This window comes from Habropoda laboriosa, unplaced genomic scaffold (assembly GCF_001263275.1).
Source record: "Habropoda laboriosa isolate 0110345459 unplaced genomic scaffold, ASM126327v1 scaffold212, whole genome shotgun sequence".
Classification (NCBI taxonomy): domain Eukaryota; kingdom Metazoa; phylum Arthropoda; class Insecta; order Hymenoptera; family Apidae; genus Habropoda; species Habropoda laboriosa.
In genome coordinates, this window is record NW_017100509.1 from 758,597 (window position 1) to 780,051 (window position 21,455).

The 21,455-nt window shown below is 41.4% G+C and overlaps 1 protein-coding gene across 1 annotated transcript in view; it reads left to right on the forward strand.

Moving 5' to 3' along the window:
* Nucleotides 1–1,119: 1,119 nt before the first annotated feature.
* The window catches only part of LOC108576237 (pituitary homeobox 1-like), a 43,699-nt gene continuing 23,363 nt past the window's right edge, over nt 1,120–21,455 (forward strand). The window contains exon 1 of the mRNA XM_017939196.1: nt 1,120–1,498. Within this exon, the coding sequence (XP_017794685.1) occupies nt 1,120–1,498 (379 nt within the window). The remainder of the gene's footprint in view (nt 1,499–21,455) is intronic.

Here is a 21,455-nt window from a genome sequence, read left to right on the forward strand (position 1 = left end):
ATAGTGCTGTGCCGTTGGCTCGTGCCGCAGTGGTCCTAACACTAACAGGTCCTTGCCAGCGAGGAATCCCTGGAATCCGTTCGTTGCGCGCCCGATTTCGCCCCACGGACCTGTCGAACACTTGGTGCTCTCTAATCTCGTCAGCTGATCAGTGTTTTCGTGACCGTCGATTGCGTAACCTGACGTCCCAGGTGCAACGAACGCAGCACGCAGCCAGCTTCGATTTGTTCAGGAAGTGTGATCCTCGACCCAGTGCTACGGGACCTGTGTGTTTCGCGTTACGGTCCGATTTCTTTCGGTGACCTTGTCGATTTTCGTGCACATCGGTTGGAAAGATCGACAGAGGAGAGATGGACATTGCAGAGTAAAGATCCGTAATTGGACCGAAGATTCTGCTTTGATTTTCGGGAGAGACTGTCGACGAGAAATCGTCTTGGTGAACTGGAGTGATTAATCGTCAGAGACTGTACTCGTGAAAGGATTAAAAAACTCCCGAGACTGTATCGTGTTTTAAAGAAACCTTACCTGCGTAACCTGCCACCTGTATAATTCTCGCAATTTGCAAGAAAACCTTAGGAATCTCTAACGTTCGAAGAGACGACCACCAGAAGATTGGAACCGTGAAGCTTCGTTTATTCAAACTCCTCGTTGAAAGAATTCAGCTAGAACGCAAGAAGGTCGGTTTCGTTCGACGAAAGCCTGGAATCACGCCTTCCGACGGCTGTCGACTAACCACCAGCACGTTCATTCAAGCAGCCACACACAAACACTCTCTTCAACTTTGCTTCTCAACGATCGTCTGTCTTCGACGAATATGCTCAATCTCGTATCACGTATCACGACGATCCTCTGAATTCCACTTGTTCCACGTCTGGACCTTCCTAAGATGTAAACAAACAGCTGGAAGAAACCTAGTTGCTGAAACCTCACACGTGTACTCTCCTCCTCGAAGTTGAAGGGTCGAGCCTTGTAAGAACTGTCTGTACCGGTTGCTCGGGTCTCGATGAACTTGCCTGAAGTATAGTGCGCGGTTGATAGTCGGAAGAGGTTGGATATAGATGCAAAATCAGTGAAATCTCTCCGGCGGAGAGACAATCGCTCGTCAAGTTGGTACCAAACATGGTCCTGGAACCAGGAGGTGGTCTGTCCTTCCCACTGCCTCCTGATAGCGGCTCCGCTGGTTCCGGTGGTTCCCTCTTGACTCCAGCCAGACTGTTCCAGAGGGCGACACCCGTGTTTCCGTTTCATCTGACAGGATGGCCACCGCATCATCCGGTGTTAGGGCAGGTTCAGAGCCAGGTACAACAGACGATGCAGGCACAGCATCAGGCAGCCGCGGCCGCTGTCAGGTTCAGGTTCCTCAGTCATCATCATCCTCATCATCCGCATCCGGCACTAGGGAACCACCCCCTGGTGCCGGCGATAACTAGCCACCATCCGACCGCCCATCATCTTCATCACGGCGCCGATCACGCCGACGAGGATGACGAGAAGAAAGGTAAGTGGCTTTTTTTTCACCTTGCAAGCCTACGCGCCGTTTTCGAATAATGAGCGCAGCTGAATATCGCCACGAAAGGTAGCCTGTGTTTGTTTGGATTCGGTTAGTTGCTGTTTCTTCTTCTTCATCATCATCTTCTTCTTTCTTTTTCTCTCTCTCTCTTTGTGTGTGTGTGACTAATTTGAGTCGTTTTTGTATGGAAGCTTTGAAATTGACACGTGTCACTCGGTAAGTTTCTTTAGATAGTTTAGGAAAATTTCGCCGTTGCGGGAGGATTTTAATGCTTGCCGATCGCGTTTCTCGAGGCAGTATTTTTCTACGGTAAAAATGGAACAATGTGAGTGGATATCTCGTCTAGTTTTCTACGAAATTGATAGTCAATTTCGAATTCATTCGTAGCCGCGATAGTTTGCATACTTACCGCAACGATAAGCTGCAATTTCGTGGCAGGTAATATAGTGTGGGCCTGCAGGTTGCTTGCTACTTTACTACTTGATTTACAATGCGAATTAAACCGCGTGTTACCCGTGCCTCTAATCTTATTAACATTAATAAGACTAGAAAACTGCTTCTCAACATTGTTGCTGGAAAAATCGAACGGGTTTATAGTCGCTGGTTAAAAACCGGATCAACGATACGATCTCTGATGATTCAACGAGCGATGTTTGTTTTCACGGGAGGACTGTTAGATTTTATCCCTAAATAAACTCGCGACGGTTGTCGAGTTAGGCTGACGATCTTTTATCCACGTTGCTGCTCTTCGTTGTTTTTTTTTCTTCCTTTCTTTCCTTCGTATTCTGCGCGGCTCATTAGCGGCAAGGGCGCAGAAGCGTGCTGTAAATATTTAATCTAGCGTTGCAATATTTCTGGATAATCAGCACGGAATAATTTCATTCGCTTGCAACAGCTCTCCTTCCTATTTACACTTTCTTCTCGCCGAAGTTTAAACTCGTGGGGTATTTCTCATGGCGATACCGAGCTTCGTTTTTACAGTATGTCCAGCCGTAATTTCTAACTAACAAACCTAATTACGCACGTTGAAATATTTACAACAGACAAATGTACAAGCGTAGCTGGTATTAATACAGAAGAACGTAATATTTAGAACCAGTTTCAGTTCACATTCGCCATGAATCGTTGGAGAGAGTCAAGCTTGTGACCGGTACATCGTAATTTCACCTATCTTAAGGTATACCTTTAACAACCGAATCGCTCGATTATACCTAATCTCGACACAGCCACCCTAACATCGAACTATCTGTTCGAATCGTTCTATAGAATTACGTTATATCGTTACACAGCATTCTTTCCGGTCCAGCCAGCCAGCCAGCCTCCTCTTGTTTCTCCAACGTATTTCCAAGATACGTACGGAAAATGGTCTACAGGGAGTGTCGTAACACGGTCAATCATAAGATCGTTCCTGACGAGCCCCTGGGATCGCTTACAGGGTTAGCCCCAATCCGCAACGCCCTTTTTCCACCCTTCCCTTGTAGCCTGACGGCCTGAAATCACGTTTCGTGTACGAGATCGAGGGTGGAAATCTGTTTTTTACGTGATCCCATTCATGTCCCTAACGCTTGTTTATGCCTCGAAGGGAGCGCCACTTAACTCTCGCCCGACTTTTTCCCTCCACCTTTTTCCCCGGCTCTAGTTCGTGGAAATTCAAGCGCTACCGTGGCGATCTTGACCACCTTCAGCTGTGTACGCGTGATTTCTGCTTTATTTATCGACGTCCGATGACTCGTCGTTCGGGGGGAAATTACGCTGGGAATCGGCGAAGATTTACGAGTGCGGGATTCACGGGATGTTCGCCGTTTCAGCCGATGATTTTTCCTCGTAGGCTGCTTCGCGAGGACGCTGAGGAATCTTCTTTTGTCGGGAATAATAATATTTCACTGGTGAAAAGCTCTGTCGCTGTTTTTGCGAATATTTCTCGTAATTGTGTCTGAAATTCTTTTTATTTCAGTCACAAAAAGCACTGTTATTATTGGCACGAATATTTTTGATACAAATTTGAAATTCCAAGTCTGAAGGAGCAATTTCTCAGGAATATTTCGCAGCGGAGCGAACAAGCTGAGATATTTGCAGCATCGACGGTCCAATAAAAGGACTGGTTAGTCTAAGTGAAACTCTGTATTCCTTGGAGCGTTTTCATAGCACGCGGCGCGGTTAAAATACTTCTCTTTCTAATTTCGCTAATGGGCCAACCGGTGTAGGCAAGCGCACGTAACGCGAACTGCGTGTGCGCAACCTAACTAATGAGTTCCGCGAGTGTTGAACGTAACGCTGTTTAAGATAAACGTGTCACGTCTGACAGCCGTGAGAGATCTGCTTCGCGAGTTGTCTTGCCTTCTTTCCACGTGAATTTCGTGTCTTTGACTGTCTCGATCCCTCGTTTCCCGATCGTTTATTCCTCCTTGCGATCAATCTTGCAATAATCGCCGACAAAATTGAGTCTGATCGATCTCTTCCGAATGACCACAAGTATATTTATTCAACATTAGACAATCTGAAAACTTTCCCGATCGTTTATTCCTCCTTGCGATCAATCTTGCAATAATCGCCGACAAAATTAGAGTCTGATCGATCTCTTCCGAATGACCACAAGTATATTTATTCAACATTAGACAATCTGAAAAATGATATCGAAGATTCCGATGAATTTTTAATATCCCGAGAAATGGAGAATTAAATACTTCAGAAATCTGAGGATAATTTTTAACCAATTTGATTTTCATGAATATTACCTAAGTGCTCTGAAAAATGGAGAATTAAATATTTTCTCAAATGTAGTTCTTTTTTCCCCTAGAAATTTCAGTATTTAATTCGAAGATAATTTTTAACGATGGATAATGAGGGAGAGATCAACTGACAAGTATTCGGTAGAATCAAGAACGCCAGTTCCCATCGACATTTAATTAGACGGGGGAGTAATCGAAGTTGGTTGGTCGATAATCGTTCGGGTAGTTTTATTGTTCCTCTTTTATTTGATTTTGTCGGTAAATTATGTGAAATTTGGTATTCGATCTCCTACGTGCAATTAATCGGGAAGGACTGTTCACGGCGAGTAATTATTGTGAACTGATTATAGTCCACCGATCTTGGAGTTATTGAGTTATTTTAGTAATAAGCATAGTTTGAGGAAATTGATCGAGGTTTTCGTGGAATTGTAAGTGAAGGCCAGTGTTTCGTACGTGTAAACATTTCTCCTTCCCTTTTTTTCTTCAATTTCTTTCGAAAAATAATCTTCATTCGGATTTATTTTATCCACCGTTCGAGGATACTTTCCAAGCAGACAATTATAGTCGGCGTTCTTTATCTCGCTAGAAACATCGTCGTGCGAGCGAAATTAGATTATTTTCGTGTTATTTTTAGCAATTTTACCATTCTATCGTCGTTAAATTTATGGATCTTTTATCTAAAGATTCTGCCTCCCCCCTTTGGAAATATGAAATTTATGGTTGCCACGTTTCATAATAGTATTTTCCAACCTTGTCATTTTTACTTTCGTCTAAATTTTATATTTTATTTCCTCGATGTCCTCTCTATCCTTACTTGTTCGGATACTTTATTCCACGCGTTAGCTCGACAAAATTGACGAACGAACTTTCAGCTCGACACGAAGAAATATTTATCTTTCCGTATCTGATACACGTTAAATCTTCAGAAATCAGCAGCACGAGCGAACAGTTTCCACTGCTCGACCCTTTCAGCTCTAATCTATTTAGAGCGTATTATTTAATCGTGGTTAGTCAACAAGCGACGAAATAGAACGTGCGGAAAATTGCGCAAATTGTTTCCAGCTTCTCTCTGTTTGCTTATTCTCGCGTCAGGCCGCCATGCGTAACGTGTATCCGGTGTAATTTTAATTAAACCGAGATCGTTAAACTCGTTCGTTAATTATGCTTGACCGCTCTAGTCGGCGATTTCTCACCGCATCATTTGCCTCTGCAAATATCGATATACATACATATATCTCCGTGTCATTTTTTCCTAACGTCGTTGGAATCGACGAAATCGAACGAAACACCAGAGATAAACAGAGTGTTGTGTTATCTTTCTTCGCTCTCTTTTCTCTCTCTCTCTCTCTCAAACTTTCTCTATGAATACGTTGTTTCCAAACAGAGGCCACGATTGTACCGAAGTCGGGACACACTCGGTCCGCGGTTCAATGAAGCGATCGAGGAAGCGTTTATTCGAATCGACCAATGGAATCCAATAATTCCCTCTTTATTAGCGACGCCCCGAGCGACGGCTAATTACAGCAAATACATTATAGGAAATTAACGCTCGGAGGAGCGTCGATTCGCTGATCAGTGACAGCGGCTAATTAATATTCCGCTTGGGAATAAAATCCAGATAAACCGGCGAGAATGTGTGGTTCGAAACGTGGTGGTAAACGAAAAGATACGAGCCAAGGAGAATAATCCGTCGGTGCGGTGTTTGCGCCTCCATTTTCTACACGGGGGATCATTTCCATGCGAGAACTATGACAGCTCGGGTGTGCTAATGAACGGTTGAATTGCTCCTGGCTAGCCCGAAACCCCGGAAACTTTTGTCGTTTATGAACGTTAAAGTTAGTTGTTCATTGCGAGAAACTTCAGTTTAATTCGTTACTGTTCGTCCGCTTTGAGTTTTGTAGAAACGCATTCGAGGCTTCTCTGTTTAGACGTGGAAATTGGCAGGCTTTTGAGGGTTCTTCGTTAAGGGATGCTTAAATTTCATCGCTCGAGATTATAATATCTCGTCGTATTATGAGTTAGAAGTTTTTGCAAACTGTATCGTTTCTGATTTCAGCATGCAAAATAGGGCGTGCTTTAACCCTTTGCTTTGTAATACCGAAACACATTCCTGGGACGAATTGTTGTCTGCGCGTGACAAAGATAAACGATGTTCGCGGTAAAGTTTAATTAGGCAAGATGAAAAACTGTCTAATATATAAATTACGCGCGATATTTCAACCTACTTTAGTTGATACAGAATTAATCGAGTATATGGAAAGTAGCGACCGAACAAAATTTGACGAGGTTAATTTGAAACACAGATCTCACGATTCCTAAGAAAATGTAAGTCATCGAGATTATCATATTTCTCATTTAACATTCCATTTTCGAGATTTAATTATTTGAAACTTATTCCAGAGAACTTCAATCTGTCGTTTCTTTAAATTATCAATCGGGGTGACAAAGTGCCTCAAAAGGTGGTGATTTAATAAACAAAATTTGACAAGTAGTCTGAGAGACTATACAGATGTGGTATCGTCTTAAAGATAGATGTCTGTACGTCAGAATTACACTACAATGTTCATGCTTTAATTTGAGCCATTTGAAAGTCTCTCGCAAATCAGGTTCGTCAGCTGAGAATTTTCAAAGATGGTGAAAAACACGTACTCGAATACTTTCAACCACACAAAAGAGTACAGAAAACAACTCTTCTTTCCCAGACAGCGGAGAAATAGCAAAATTCCTCAGACCCGTGCTATCGATCGAAGATTCCTCATTTCACTCGATTCAATCATCGTCAAACTCGCGTAAGCGACGTCGAACGTCGCGATTAATCGCACGCAGGGTGACGTGCAGGCCTCCGATTTTCAACGAACGTCTTCGCAATGTGGAGCAACGGGAATTTCTCCAACGCGACGGAGGACTTTTAGAGAGCCTCGGAGGAAAGTCTCGTTTACATAATTGTCCCGATAGGATGCTCGCACGTAGTCGCGTGCGTAAGCTTTACGCGATCGTTAAAACTTTTTCAAGCTCGATCGTTAAAAGAGTTGCAACCCGAGAAATCGTTGGCCTTTTGCCGTCGGTACACGCCTATCCGACGTTTGCTTTATTCTCTCTCTCTCTCTCTCTCGTTCTCTCTGTACCGAACCGCCTTCTAAATCGCGGCGATCCGTCTTGATCGGTCTGATCGCGCGCGAGAGAGCACGTTCGTGGAAATTGCACGATCCACTCGGTACAGATTACGTGGAAACGCGTGAATAATGACCGGTTCGCGACATCCGAGCCGATGCCTGCCCTTCTGGCCAGATAAACTCCTCCATCGACGATGAAAGCAGCAACGATCGAGATCGTCGTGTTCGTTTTGCGTCCGAGGAACCGTAGCGCAGATCGATGATCGATGGTGTCGACTCTTTGCTCTCTGCGTGTCTTGCAATTTGCGAAACTTTAGGCTTTCTCTTAGTTTCAGCGGTGTTTTCTTCGTCTTCGTTAGGGAAATTTCGATGGAGATCTTGGAATGATTGAAGATTGAAATTTGGGGCAATAATTGTTACTAAGTTCTTGAGAATTTTCAAAGTTTATTGCACGTTAAATTTGAATAAATTCCGAATTAGATCTGGGAGTACTTTATAGTTTTGAGAATTTGCTCCGATTGAGTGTTACGAAAATTTCTAAAATTTCATTCGATGATATTTCAAGTTTTTCATGATTTTGAGAATTCGCCAGACAAGGAGATAATGGTATTAATTTGAAAGGAATTCAGAGATACGCAATTACAGTGTAATGCCTGTTTCAAGCATTCCACGTTCACGATGATGGATTTCTGCATCGCAGATTGAGACATAATGCAGGGACATGTTGATAATGTGATTTATTCGGGCTTCCGTAAGTGATCTCAAGCGAGGATCGTTCATTCCAAGTTTCTTCTTCCACGTTTCCATCGATCCATCTTGCCCATTGCTTTCATCTAGCTCGACAAATCAGTAGTTTTTCTGTCAACCCGCCTAATGCTTGTTCGTTCGGTCTAATCGTAAAATAATGACAGGATGCCCGTGATAACGCGGCCGCTTCTAAAAGAAGCCGAAGTCATTTGGATGCTGCCACGATACAAGAAGCCTATTTCTTTCCACAGATATTAGATTCCATAACCGATCTACGGCAATTACCCGAGCACTTAATTTCAAAGAAGAAAAACACCCCACTCCTCGACATACACCATTACCAGCGTCGAAAAAAGAAATAAAATTAATTATCCTACATCATCGATATCTTTCGAAAAATTTATACGTCCACTCTCGGATGTATCAATACCAATTTCTCAACATCTACAAATAACTCGTCTATCTAAATTCCAACAGTAACACCCTTAATAAAATACAAATCAAAGGTACGATAATAAAAAACAAAGGAGACGACACCTATATATTGTAATTATGCAAAAAGATTTCATATTTCTTTTACCTTACAGGAAACCCAAAAAGGGCGGGAAACAATTTGACTAAAAAATAATAACACCAGAACACCGAAAAAAGGACTAAAATTGAAACAGAATTATGATAATGGCCTTCGGTCGATTATTCTCAGTTTCTATGTATTAGGGGTACGCGAGAGTCTTTCTTTTCCTCTTACCCTAGAAATACACAAAAAGGTGGGAAATAATTTGAATTTAAAATAATTATACCAGAGCGCTACGAAAAAAGGACTGAAATTTCTGCATTCCCCCTAATACACGGGCAACAAACGCGAGTGAAGAAGCTACTAACGTAGAAATCGACATGTTCCCTCCCTTTGCGAGAGGGTGAGACAGGGTGTCGAGGGGTCATAGTCGTGTAGAAAAGGGACAAACAAAACGGGACGGCTCCGGGTAATAACTTAATTTAAACTAAACTACAGTTTAATAATTCTCGGCCAGGTCGGCCGTGGAAGATGCAGCGGGCAACCAGCAATTTCAGAGCCGTCGTTAACTGCCGGTCGTTAGTCCCTTTTCAAAACTTCTTTCTTTCTTTCGCCCCCTTCTTCCACCTCCTACGTTCCCTCTCGCCCTCGACTCTCTTTCCATCTCTCTCTCTCTCTTCTTCTTCTCTCTCTTGCTGTTGCTTGCTTGCTTGCCTTGCTTTGCCTTGGCTGGCTTGGCTTGGCTCTGCCTGCCTGCCGGTATAGATCTCTTCTCTCCACTTCTCGTATTCCCTCGCGTATCGGCAACACCAGCCACGGTGTTACTACTACTAATGCTAACGGCGTGGCTCTGGTCACGAGCTAATTTTCGAGCGTGGTTTGCGTGCCACGCCGTGAATCTCGCCACGGGCCCCCAGAAACGCTCGCGCCGCGACCGACAAATTGAATCGTCCTCGGCCTTCGCTCGCTCAGATTCCCTCGTTCGTTCGTCGGCCCGCGTTTCCAGGCCCTCGATCCTCCGGCCGATGCACGCGACCGCGATTTTTCGTCATCCTTGATCACCGGGATCTATTTTCTGCCGGCGTTTCGGGATCGATTCGAAAGTGCGATTGCGAACGGAAAGTGTCCACGTGTGATTGAATTGTTAATGTGAGAAATTGATAATTCTGGCTAATTTGAATTTTTGGGTATATTTTGAGCTGAGGTTGCAGTGCATTCTACGAACTTGAAATGTGAGTGAAAGGATTGAAAGTTCTATAATAGTTAGGCAATAAAGGCCTAACTTTGACATTACGGCTAATAAAACTACTGATATTTTAAAATATTTTTTAAAGCTTATTATTTTAGGTATAGATATTTCTTTTTAGTATTTTTGTGGAAGGTTGCTTATGCCACTATCGAGCTGATTGCCTCAATTAATAGTGAACTATAATTTATACGTGATGTTGAGCAGTTTGTGAAATTTTTGTTGCGTGTGAAAATCCGAGAAAATTCTATCGTTGAGATCTCTGTTATCTGAAACTATTAAAATACGAAATTTGCGAAAAGTAGAATCGTCTTTCTTTCGTTTCAGATCTTGATAGACCTCTAGATACTTCCGATAAAACGTCGGAAATTAAAATAATAATAAGATCGAGGTGAATTGGAGTTCCGTTACCTGGAACTTAGAAAGTAAAGATTCAACTTCTTTTCAATCGGATTCGTGACCGAGTTTTAATTGCTTTGGGAAATGTTAATCCGTGACTGAGTTTCAATCTCCTTCTCGCTTCGATAGAATTCTAATCGCCCCTCAATTTCGACCTTTCCAATTTCATTTCTCCGGCATTATTTTGAGAATTATTTTTCAACGATTAAATACATTCTTGAAAATTTTCAATTATTTCAAATCAACGATAGATTATCCTTCTCGTTTAATCCTCGAAGCAATTAAGGAACTTTCGAATTGGTTTTCTAACAGCTTAAATTACAGCCAACGTTTGTCCATTTGTTTTTTTATCTTTAATCGAACCGAATTTTATCTTTTCCGTACAATTGCAAAACTCGTTGTTTATTCCTCCTTATCGATCTGTTCTGAATTATTAATATGCCTTAATTTGCGTGTTTTGTTAGCCGGTTATCGTGAGAGATAAAATATATTGTACTTAGTGTCAGCCTCTATATTAAACGAACATCTGTAGCTGATGTTTAGAGGGGATTTCGTATGGAAAACACGAATATTAAATTAGCGAAGTGGACATTACGCTCAGGATATGAAAGGTCTGTATCTTTGCCGGAGATAAGATAAAAACTTATGATTCCGGATGTTATTCAGAAACTGGAATCACCAGATTCATCGGTTCTCGCTTTCAACTGTTCGATTAACGATATCAGAGTGTTACGCAAGCCTTTATCACGGAACCTCGTTCGATTAATAATTGCCAATAAAATGGTAAATCGATCCACCTTCGTTCTCACTTTAATTTCTCAAAAAATATCCGAAAAAATCATCACACCTTTGGGAACAAACTAATCTCCTACACTTTTCGGTGCAAAACTTTTTCTCTATAATTGCAATTTCAAACAAACTTTTATACTCGTCCGACTAATTCGTTTAACTAAAATTTTTACAATAATGTCAAATTCTCGACTTCAAAAATTACTTCTTAGTCGTATCGTCTGAAACTTAATAAATTATATTGCATATTTCTACAAATTTTTCTTTTTATTTTTACGTTTAACTTCTTGTTTAACAATCCACTCAAAACAGATCCCTTCGTTACCTTTGCAAAGCAATTTAGAAAATTCACAAATTCCTAACTGGAAATAAAAAAAAGCTCTTCGTTGGCCAACTGAAACAACGATTTTCTGCCAGGAGGAAAAAACGTCGATTAAATAGGTAGAATCAGTAGGGCGGTGGATCGCAGTAGAAGGAGCCCAGTGGGAAAGATACGGCGAGCAGACTATAAATACACCGCTTGTATATATGCCTTGCTAATTGTCTGTGACGATAAGGATCTCCCTTTTATTACTTTCTGACTTGGCTTCTCCGTAACTCCACCTCATCCCACGTGGCATTCGCGACCCTCGCCGTGGATTAATATCGTACCGATGCGACGTTTCGAACGTTCCGGAGGAACTTTTGTCCCAGATTCTATGATGGCCGCCGCCGCCGCGAGATCTCGTCGCTTTTCCACGTAAACGTGCAACGCTCGCCCGGAGAGATATAGGCAAAAAAGCAAATTGTCGGCTGCACGTCGAACCGGTTCACGGAAGGAATCACGGAAAGACGTAAGGATTTGCCCGCGATCGTGTCTTGCTATAGATATTTGACCCATCTCTGCTGACCATTAGAACGATTTGGTCCGCGGCCGCGTATATTGTTTTTAATGATACCGTTGTGAAGAAGAAGGAAGAAAGAAGGAAAAAAAAAGGAGGAAAGAATCGGCCGAATGATTCTGGACTTGGGCGAAACGTGTGATTGAGCTCGATTATCGCGGCAAACGGGAAGAGATCAATTTCCTCGGGGAAATTGACGGTTGCTTTTCGCTGCACGAGGCGGCTATGATGGTTGTGCTCGTTTTGATTTATTCCCTGGCTGTTACAGACGAGCTCCGATTTTTCATGTATCGGCCGTTTTATCGGAGGATTCGCGCGAATCTTGTCGTTTTAAAAATGAATATTGAATATTCTCACCGTGATTTCGAGGAGAATAACAAACTTCAGAGTAGCTTGAAAATTCCTTCAATTTCAAGTGATCCGTTAAAATCTATAATTTTCTTACTTGGCCCTAAGAAGACAATTTCTTTATCCTTGCGTATGTAACAATTGCGCTTAAAATTTTAATAATTTAATTTACCAACTCCAGCGAAGTATTTACGAAGATTCCTTGAATTTTCCTACGTTACAATTTTACAGTAATTTTCGAATTCTTGCGGATCCTCCGGCCCTCTGCCCTTCAGGCAGAAATTAAGCCGAGAATTCGTTATCTCCGTGGCTCGGAGAAGTTCCTAATTGCCCGCCCTTTGAATCTCTGACAGCGTTGTAATTTCCATAGATCTAAATTAAATGTAAAACACTCGGTTCGTTTTGCCACGGTCTTAACGATCGTTCCTGCAAAGTATTCGCTACACTTGCCACGGCGCATTGATAAAGTTATCAAAAGCGGGGAAAGAAAGAAGTTTACGCGTCTACACACACGACGACGACGACCGCTTCGCTTCTGGAATTGTTTCGCTCACGTGAGACCGCGAGAGCTCTTGATGTATTACGAGAAAGTCCACGGCTCGCTGGAAAGAAGCCTTTAAAGGCTGAAACGTTTTCTCGATCGTAATTGTGGTATGACGTTTAAATTGCAGTACAGTGGCAAAATCGTAGTACAGAGCGGAATGATTGCGCGGCGCTCGCATGCAACTTAATAGCACGAAATTTATGACGGATCTCCTCGGGAGAGCTTACTCAACCACGTCTCGACGGTGAATTATACCGCCACGACATTTCACGTTTGCAAGAAATTGAATTTCTAAATTTTACAACCGCACCGGCGAATTTTCCATCCTTCACCTGAGAATTTCGCGAGGGATCACTGTATAGATTTTACGGGTTTCGCCGCGTTCGTAAACTACGCTTCGATCGAAATTCTACCCGGGCTCGTTTCGTGTTATACGATTAGGATGATAGATTTGCAAAGAGAACACTCGTCTGCTATCTACATCGCTCGGTGAACTTAGCTAATAGTAACATTATTTCATAATAAAACTTGAACAAGTAGAAGAGTGAGAGAGAGAGAGAGAGAGGTGTTGCAACATAATGATACAAGCGTGCTGAAAAGTCTGGTTGACTGCATCCACCATGGTGAAGTATATCATGCAAAGTTAAATACCAAATAAAGGATATCACGAACCGAAGATCAAACTGACGGATCATCAACAGCTAATAATTATACTCGACCAATTGCAAAATGGATGATTCTTTTAACCTCGTTTCTCGATTCGCGCTGCACCTTCTTCATCCGTCATTGAAATCACTCGCGCGTAGCCGCCAAAAATCGTCCGTCTCGAAACTTGAAATCTCCATCTCGGTGAGAATTGTATCGTTGAAAATTCTTTTAATTCGAAGATTATTGTGATCGACGATGCGAGAGAATTCTTTCTTCTTTTTCTTCTTCTTTCGAGCTGTTCAGCTGCGTAATTTTCGCGTAATTGTACCGGTGGCGTGCGAGATCTAATAATGGCGCAGTTTATCACGGTATCGGCGAGCGGATGTGAATCACCAATCATTTATCAAGACTCGTCTAAGACTCGCGCGCGCGAGGCAAGTAGGCGAGACGCTACCCTCGGTACGTGTGCGATTAATTATTAAATTCCGATTTTCTCAGACGTATCGATTCAGCGTTATCTGAGAAGCGCCTCCGCCCGCAGAGAAACACTGTTTTCGTGGTAATTAAATTAAAATACTCAGCGACGATTAGATTGAGGCGGAACGTGGCGTGTAAGAGAGTCGAGGGGCGAGATTGTTGAAACAACAGGGCCATTGTTTGGGAATCTCTTTGACGAGGAGGATTTATTCATTAGGAAGGAGGAAAAATTGATTTTCTTCGTAATTTTCTTGATCTTGAACAATTTCAACTCTCTATTATCGTCATGTGACTTGGATGTTACACTGGTTTATCTATATTTTTAAGAAGGAAGGAAACTTTCTTGGGCTTGAAGAATTGAGAATGAAAATTTACTCGGTGAGTTTCAATTTCTTCATCGACGATATTACAAAATTGATCTATTTTCCATACCTTTGCGCTAAATTACGCTAAATTACAGATTCACGTCCCCTTTTCTAACAAAATGAAATAAATCACTCTCACGTCAGATAATCGCTTCTTCAAACGAGTCTCCAATCTGAACGTATGATTACTTTAAAAAAATCAGCAAAGCCTATAAAGCTTGGATGGATGATTTAGCTATCGATATTAACGCAATTAGCTTGGGAAATAGGCTGAATCATCGGTCTCGGTATCTTAATAAGACACCGCTTCCGAGATACGTGAATCGTTTGCCGCGGTCTTAGCATTAATTCGCCGTTAGGCTGGTCGTTTGTCGTCGATTGTCTAATAGATTGTATCGAACCGGTGAAAATGTTAATTCAGACTGGTAGTAAAAACACGGATTTATTGGGCTGGTTGAATTAATCGAAACCTACGATGTGTCCAGTCTTTTTCTCCTAGATAAGTACATACTGCGTATTTCATCGGTCATTACGAGCTCCGTCGGCCTGATGAAATATAATCTGGCGAGAGTTATGCTCTCTGAGGTCCTTCGCCTACATATTCGTCGTTCCACTTACCACTTAGCTAGCGAGGATTCGCGTAATTCATCGTTAGCATAGGCTAACGCGTTAACGACGCGGTGAAAAGCGAGGAATCGAGGTTTTTATGCAGAAACCAAGTGGCGATTTCGCAGTGAAATAATTCATAGACGACTTTGTTCTCGAATAAATTAATTTTAATTAAAGACCTGGTAATTGATCGTTTCGATAATTGTACATTTCTATTTTTAGAGTTTCTGAGAAAGATAGTCTTTAATTTTGAATCGGTGTTCCTTGCACTGAGAACGTAATTCACTTTGAGTATAGTATTAGAAAAAAAAATATTGAAGTCTTATAATTGGTTGTTTAGCTTATCGAATAATTTTATTCTTAACTTCAGAGCAAAGGAATTCGAAAATTCCTAAAAATTTCTGAGTATTATTCCCCCAAAACAGAAATTAATTTTAATATTTTCAATTCACCATAGAGTTTCAAAAATAATTTCTATGAAAATCAGAGTAACACCTCGCCGATGTTAAAAAAAAAAACAAAAAAAAATGCATAACAATCCACATTACTATAAAATACTTTGAAAGCTGTTCTCACATACGTTTAATTTTCAAACAAATTATCGTTCTACATTTAAAAATCCCAACGATTAAAATTTTCTCTCCTCGTTTTCAAAGTCTCTGTAATATCGCAATAACACAGTGGTAGAAAGAATAATCTCGAGGGGTATAGAAAATTGTACGATTGAACGATCGCCATAAGTCTTGTGCACAGTGAACGATAAAGATATTCAACCGTGATCGACACTTTAAAACAATCGACTGCGACGAACCGACTGAGATCTCATGCGAAGACGGCGCGATACGATATTGCCGGGCAAATGACACGCCATGGGGTAACAACCCATGGTTAGTAATTAGGGTGGCGAGAGGGTGGTAGCGGCTAACAATAGCCTTGGCACGCGAATTCACATTTTTCCTCGGAGGTTCTCGCGATCGCTCGCAAACGAGCGTAAGTGGGGATCGGTTTGATAAGCTTGCCTATCGAATTATTAATTATGTGCTCAATAGAGGGGTGATAAAGTGCTTTGGCACGTAGTAAAGTTGTCGACAACAGATTTTTTTTCGCGTTACTTATGAATAAGTCGGACCTGAATTATAAAATCGTAATAGAGAAGCTTACGAAATTACTTTTTCTTCTTCTGTTTCTTATTGATTTATGATCTGAAGGTTAGGATTTAGCTCGTTCATATGAATTTCGTAATTTCGAGAGATTTCTTCTGCCGAGCAACAAAGAAATCATCATTATGTAAATGAAATTTGCATGCAAATTAGCCACGTATAAGTACACGTTTCCACTGTGCTTTCGCCTTTTTGCTCTTATTTTTTGGAAGTTCCTTGGGTGAGCATTAGCAGAGTTCCGTGAACACGTCGTAAAAACTGTTTTGCTAATTAAAACATTCTCGAATTAATTTCGTATAAATCAGTAATATCCTTGGGGGAATCGTTTGTAACTTGGCTATTATCGCATTAAACAGGAATTAGCTGGCTAATTAAAATACGCTTGAATTAATTTCGCGTTATGTTACGACATCTTTATTATTCCTATCTGTCTTTCGGTGAATATATCGTCCGAAGTTATTCGTATATCCAACGCTTCTTCGTCGACTGCACACCCGAAACTATTTGTTAATTAAGATCCACACATCGGGATACTTTGATTTATCGATGTTCCTTTCACCCTCGCTGTTTTCGCCAATGTTATTCGCGAAAATTTCACGCAACGCATGCTACGAATTTTACAAATCAAACAACCTCGGGTACACTACCGCCCATAAGTTTAGCAATTCAATTAATTCCGTTCGAGTCGATGAAATTTCAGAGTTTCATTTTTTCCCTATAATTATTTATACACTGTTCTTAAACTTTTGACCGGTAGCGTACATTCTGCCAAAAAATTATCCAAACATCTATCCGATCTGAATTATTATTCCGCTAAAAAGCACACCAATGTTCAATCTAAAAAATCACCAATTAAAGGAAACGAAAAATAGTGCTCTCTCGGTTCCTGTATACATGTCCCTAGTTAAAACACTGCTGTTTTCTACTTTCCATTGACATCACGTGCCTCTAATTACCCCGCGAAACTGACGATCCGATAGAACAAGCGCGTAAATTGCGCGGAATCGTCGCGAGAGAGAACGGTTGGAAACGAAGTCACGTTTGAATTCGCTGGTTTCGTTCGTGAAGTGAAAACGAGGGAGGATAAGGGCGGTGAAAAAGAGTCGGAGAGACGCGCCCCCCTGTGGGTTACGATTTCAATATTAGCGAAAGATCTCGATCTCGATCGTGATAAAGTTAACATGCGCATCGTGCGCACTTATCGTGATCCAGTGAACGAACGGCGGTGCCTCCTTAATTTGTTTACACGTCTATCTACTATCATTATGCGAAATACGACGTTACTCTATCCGTCGGTTATTAAGCATTACGCACAGCGGGGATATAATTTCTCGACACTTCCTCGACCACCGAGAGATTATTCGAATTTCCACGATAGATCTCGAGCATAGAACAAGAGCAGGACACGATGTGTTTCAGGGAGAGAGAGAGAGAGAGAGAGAGAGAAGAAGAATGGCTCTCCAGGTTCATTTAATATTTAGCAGGGCAAGAACGACGACGAGCGAGATTCGTCGAGATAGAGTCGAAGTAGCCGGCTAATCAGACTGAAATCTGTGTAATTATAATCGTTACATTACCCGAACGTTGCGTTATTTAATTTGCCGTTTCGAATGGTAGGACTGTATTTGCTCTCCCGCTGTTTCGTTTCATTTTCATTTAGTCGTCGGAAGATACCGATACGAAACGGAGAATCGAAATCTTTCGGAAGTTACTCTTGTGATTCTGTTAGCTGGAAATTTTTCAAGAATTTGCTTTTTAATGTTGAATAAGTAATTTTGAACATTTTTTGCTATTTTTAATGATTTTATTTCAAATGTAGATGCTTTCATTTCGCTGATGTTAATTTCTTCGTTACCACTGTGTGTATTTACACGACTTCATTTTCATTTTTATAGCAGCAGTGTTTTCTTTGTCTTTTTCTGAGATATTCGAAAGAAATGTTAGCTAAATTTATTTCATTTAGAGGGAAATGTTTTATTTACATTCTGCAGTTTATGCCCACAGTTTAGTTATGTCGAAAGCTTCGTGTAATTACATTATAGTTTCCCCAATATCAAAATTTTTTTAATTATTAATATCTTGCGTATTGATATGTTGAGTAGTTTGGGAAAGAACGGATTAAGGAATCTCGAGAAGCTTGAACGAAAATTTAACGATATCACAAAAGTCTCAATTTTTACACGATTTAAAAAATTCTTTCGTCGAAAATCTAGAAGAATTAGGAACGTTTCAATTCTCACACAGTTCGAAAAATTCCTTTCTTTATCCCACAATGCAATTTCACGCGCGTACACTTCTCACTTTTCGGCAAAGTTAAAAAAATCTCGACGATACATCATTTCCTCTCTCCCGTTCGACTGTCCAGCCTCAATGTTTCTACCGTTCGCCACCATAAAGCAGCACGCTGTCACCCTCGATTCTAATAACCATAAATTATTATCCACGAGCGAGATAGCCTCTAGCACGTTCACCGCAGACCGGAAGCTTCCGTACGGAATAACCAAAGATCACTCGTCCACGAGCCGGTGCTCGCCGTTATCAGAGTTCGATCTACAGTGCTCGACAGGGCAATTTAATTGGCGTTAACCGTTACAGTTTGCCGGCAAAGCGACGCGAATCGACGAGAAATATTTTAATTAGCCGACACCGCGTCCCCTGGCGAAATTTCAACGAGCCGAAACGCGCGTTCTTTATTGATTTATTGCGATCGACGTTCAACGTTCGACTTCCACTTTTCTTCATTTTTTCCCCTCCTCTCTCTCTCTCTCTCTTTCCTCATTCTTGTTTCTCCCTCTTGCTTCGTTTTTTTTTTTTTCATACGACCGCGCATCATCGATCTCCTCGCTTGTTCCTCAATTTTTGTAAATTATGGCCCACCGACGCCGTTCGAGGCATCCGATACATAATTACGTACCGATAAGCGTACGTGTGCCATCCGAGCGTGGAATAAATCGTCGGTTTAATTGAAACGCTCCGGCTACGGCTCCTGCGACGCATCGCCAATTTCTAAGAGTATGGAAATTTCGAATTGTTGCGTAATAATTGTCGGCTGATTACGGTTGCCGGTAATCGATACACGGCGACCGTGTGCGCACGCCATCGTGGATCGATATCCCGTTCAAATTGAGGAAGTCGAATCTGGTGCTGGCAGCCGTCGTTCCTTTTGTTTTCGATCGAGAATATTTCGTCTTTTCCCTTCTTTTTCTTGGCTTCGAGTAGATGTACTCCTCGATCCGAGAGAAAGCTCGAAAAATTATACACAGTCTGGTTTCTTTTGGGGGAGCCCTGTGTTTTCAATTAAAGATATCGATCTCGCTTCCTACCTTGTTAGATCGATACGCTTAATTTCACTCATCGTCCGTGATGGTGGTAGCCTCTCCGAGACAGTCGAATTATTCCGCCCTTTTACTTTATTTTTCCTTACCTTTATCGAAAAACCCAAGGAGGTCTAGAAATATGTTATTAAAAAAGTAACGAACTGGAGTAGTTTCGCCGCGTGTAAGTTTGTTTGGAAAATGAAATATATACGTGTAAAGTGACGATTTTAATAACACGAAGGCGTAATTAGAAAAATTGTAATATATAAATAGATGGGATAGAGAAGAGGGTAGGTAGGGTCGTGTAACAAGCATGAAACAGTTCGACCGTTTCTACAACGATGAAATTTTAATCACATCGTGTAGCTAATTCCGATCCTTGATGCCGCTTCTTTTTTTTTTTTTTTTAAACATCGGCACAGGCTATAGCCCCGGAGTTGAGTATATAAGTGCACACGCGTGGGGATTCGGTAATAAAGAAGCTCCTCTTTCACGTCACTGTACGCTCCTCGGCTGGTAAACAATTTTTCACCGTATAAGAAGTATAACAATTATCCGCGGCAGAGCGTGCATCAGCGTGAACATTCATCGGGGTGAGAGATAGAAAGAGAGAGAGAGGAAAGAAGAAAAACAGGGAGAGGAGCAACGCGATAATTCTATTTCCATTAGATTACGCAGCCCTGTAATTAAAACGATCTCACGAGCGGTGCAATCTATCCGTGTGATCTTGGAAAACGCATCGAACATGCTAATTATGATTTTTAAATTAGCACTTCATATATATACCAGTTAAGCAACCCCCCGGGGGGGTTCCAGATATCGTTGATCCATCTTTCACGTGTTCCTGTAATTTTCAACGGACTTGAAACAACAACAACAACAACAACAACCATGATTCGAAATGGTCCCACGAAAAGGTTGGGTGTGTGTAATCGTTCATCTAAAAATGTAATTTCCAGCAGGATTAATAAAACGGTCGGACGATCGCGCGTAATCGCGGATCGATCAAAGGTTAAATGGATCGTTGTTGTGTGTTACAATATCGTTAGAGAGACGAAGGATTTTCTTGTTGGCTTTCGTGCTTGCCGGAGTGTTGCACATGTCTCGTGATCGCTCTCGTTCGAACAATGGGGAGCCGCAAATTGATTGAGTCTCTCACGTTCTCGCTGGTATTACGAGATCGAAAGGTGTTTTTTAGAATGGTTATTACAGGGTTTCGAGTGGTTTCTGGTTGGATTTTTTGAGGAAGTAGTGGTAGCTTGTAATTGGAAAGTTGGTGTTATATGAAGTTTCTGTTGTTAGTTAACTTCAGTGTTGAAACATCGAAATGAAATTCAAAATCCTAATTTTAATTTCGTGTAATTCTGTATAGAAACTCTGTAGAAATAGTCACGATTTTGAATTAAAATTCGAGGCAGACCCGACTCAACTCAGTTCCACTTTTCTCTAAGTGAATTTTTGCACCTTTTGGTCCCGTATAAAGTCGAATACTTTTTTAGGTGCAAAAATAAATTCTTTCCGACTGGATTCACATAATTAATTCAAAGCCACCAAGTTTCTATCGCGATGGTACTCACAAGCTGCAAGAAAAATGGCAAAAGGTCATCAGCAATAATGTAAATTATTTTACTTAGTGATCCATTTTCATTTTCTTTTTCTTAAACATTTATTGTACCCAAAATTCGGAAAGAATTCATTTCTACACATAATGCAGACAAAGTGTGCATGTACCCACAATCAGAGACATAAAGACACCTATCAATTTAATTTTCTCTTTATTATAACTGAAAAAATGTCACCTTCTCTAAACAATAGCCAACAGAAGAAGCTATCCAAGTTGGGTTGGACAGTCTGTTATCTAGTTGGCTTTTTGTTCGTCGTTCTTCTGGAAGAGTGGCTTCCTCTTCCCATGCATAGAGCTGCACCAGCCACCCCCGGAGGGGTCTCTGGTTTCTTAATGCCGGCTATACGCAGCCAAGGATTGCACGCGAAGGTATTAATATATAATTAACCGGCCTGGTTGTAGATCGTATCTGAAAACCTCCTTATCGGCCAGCAG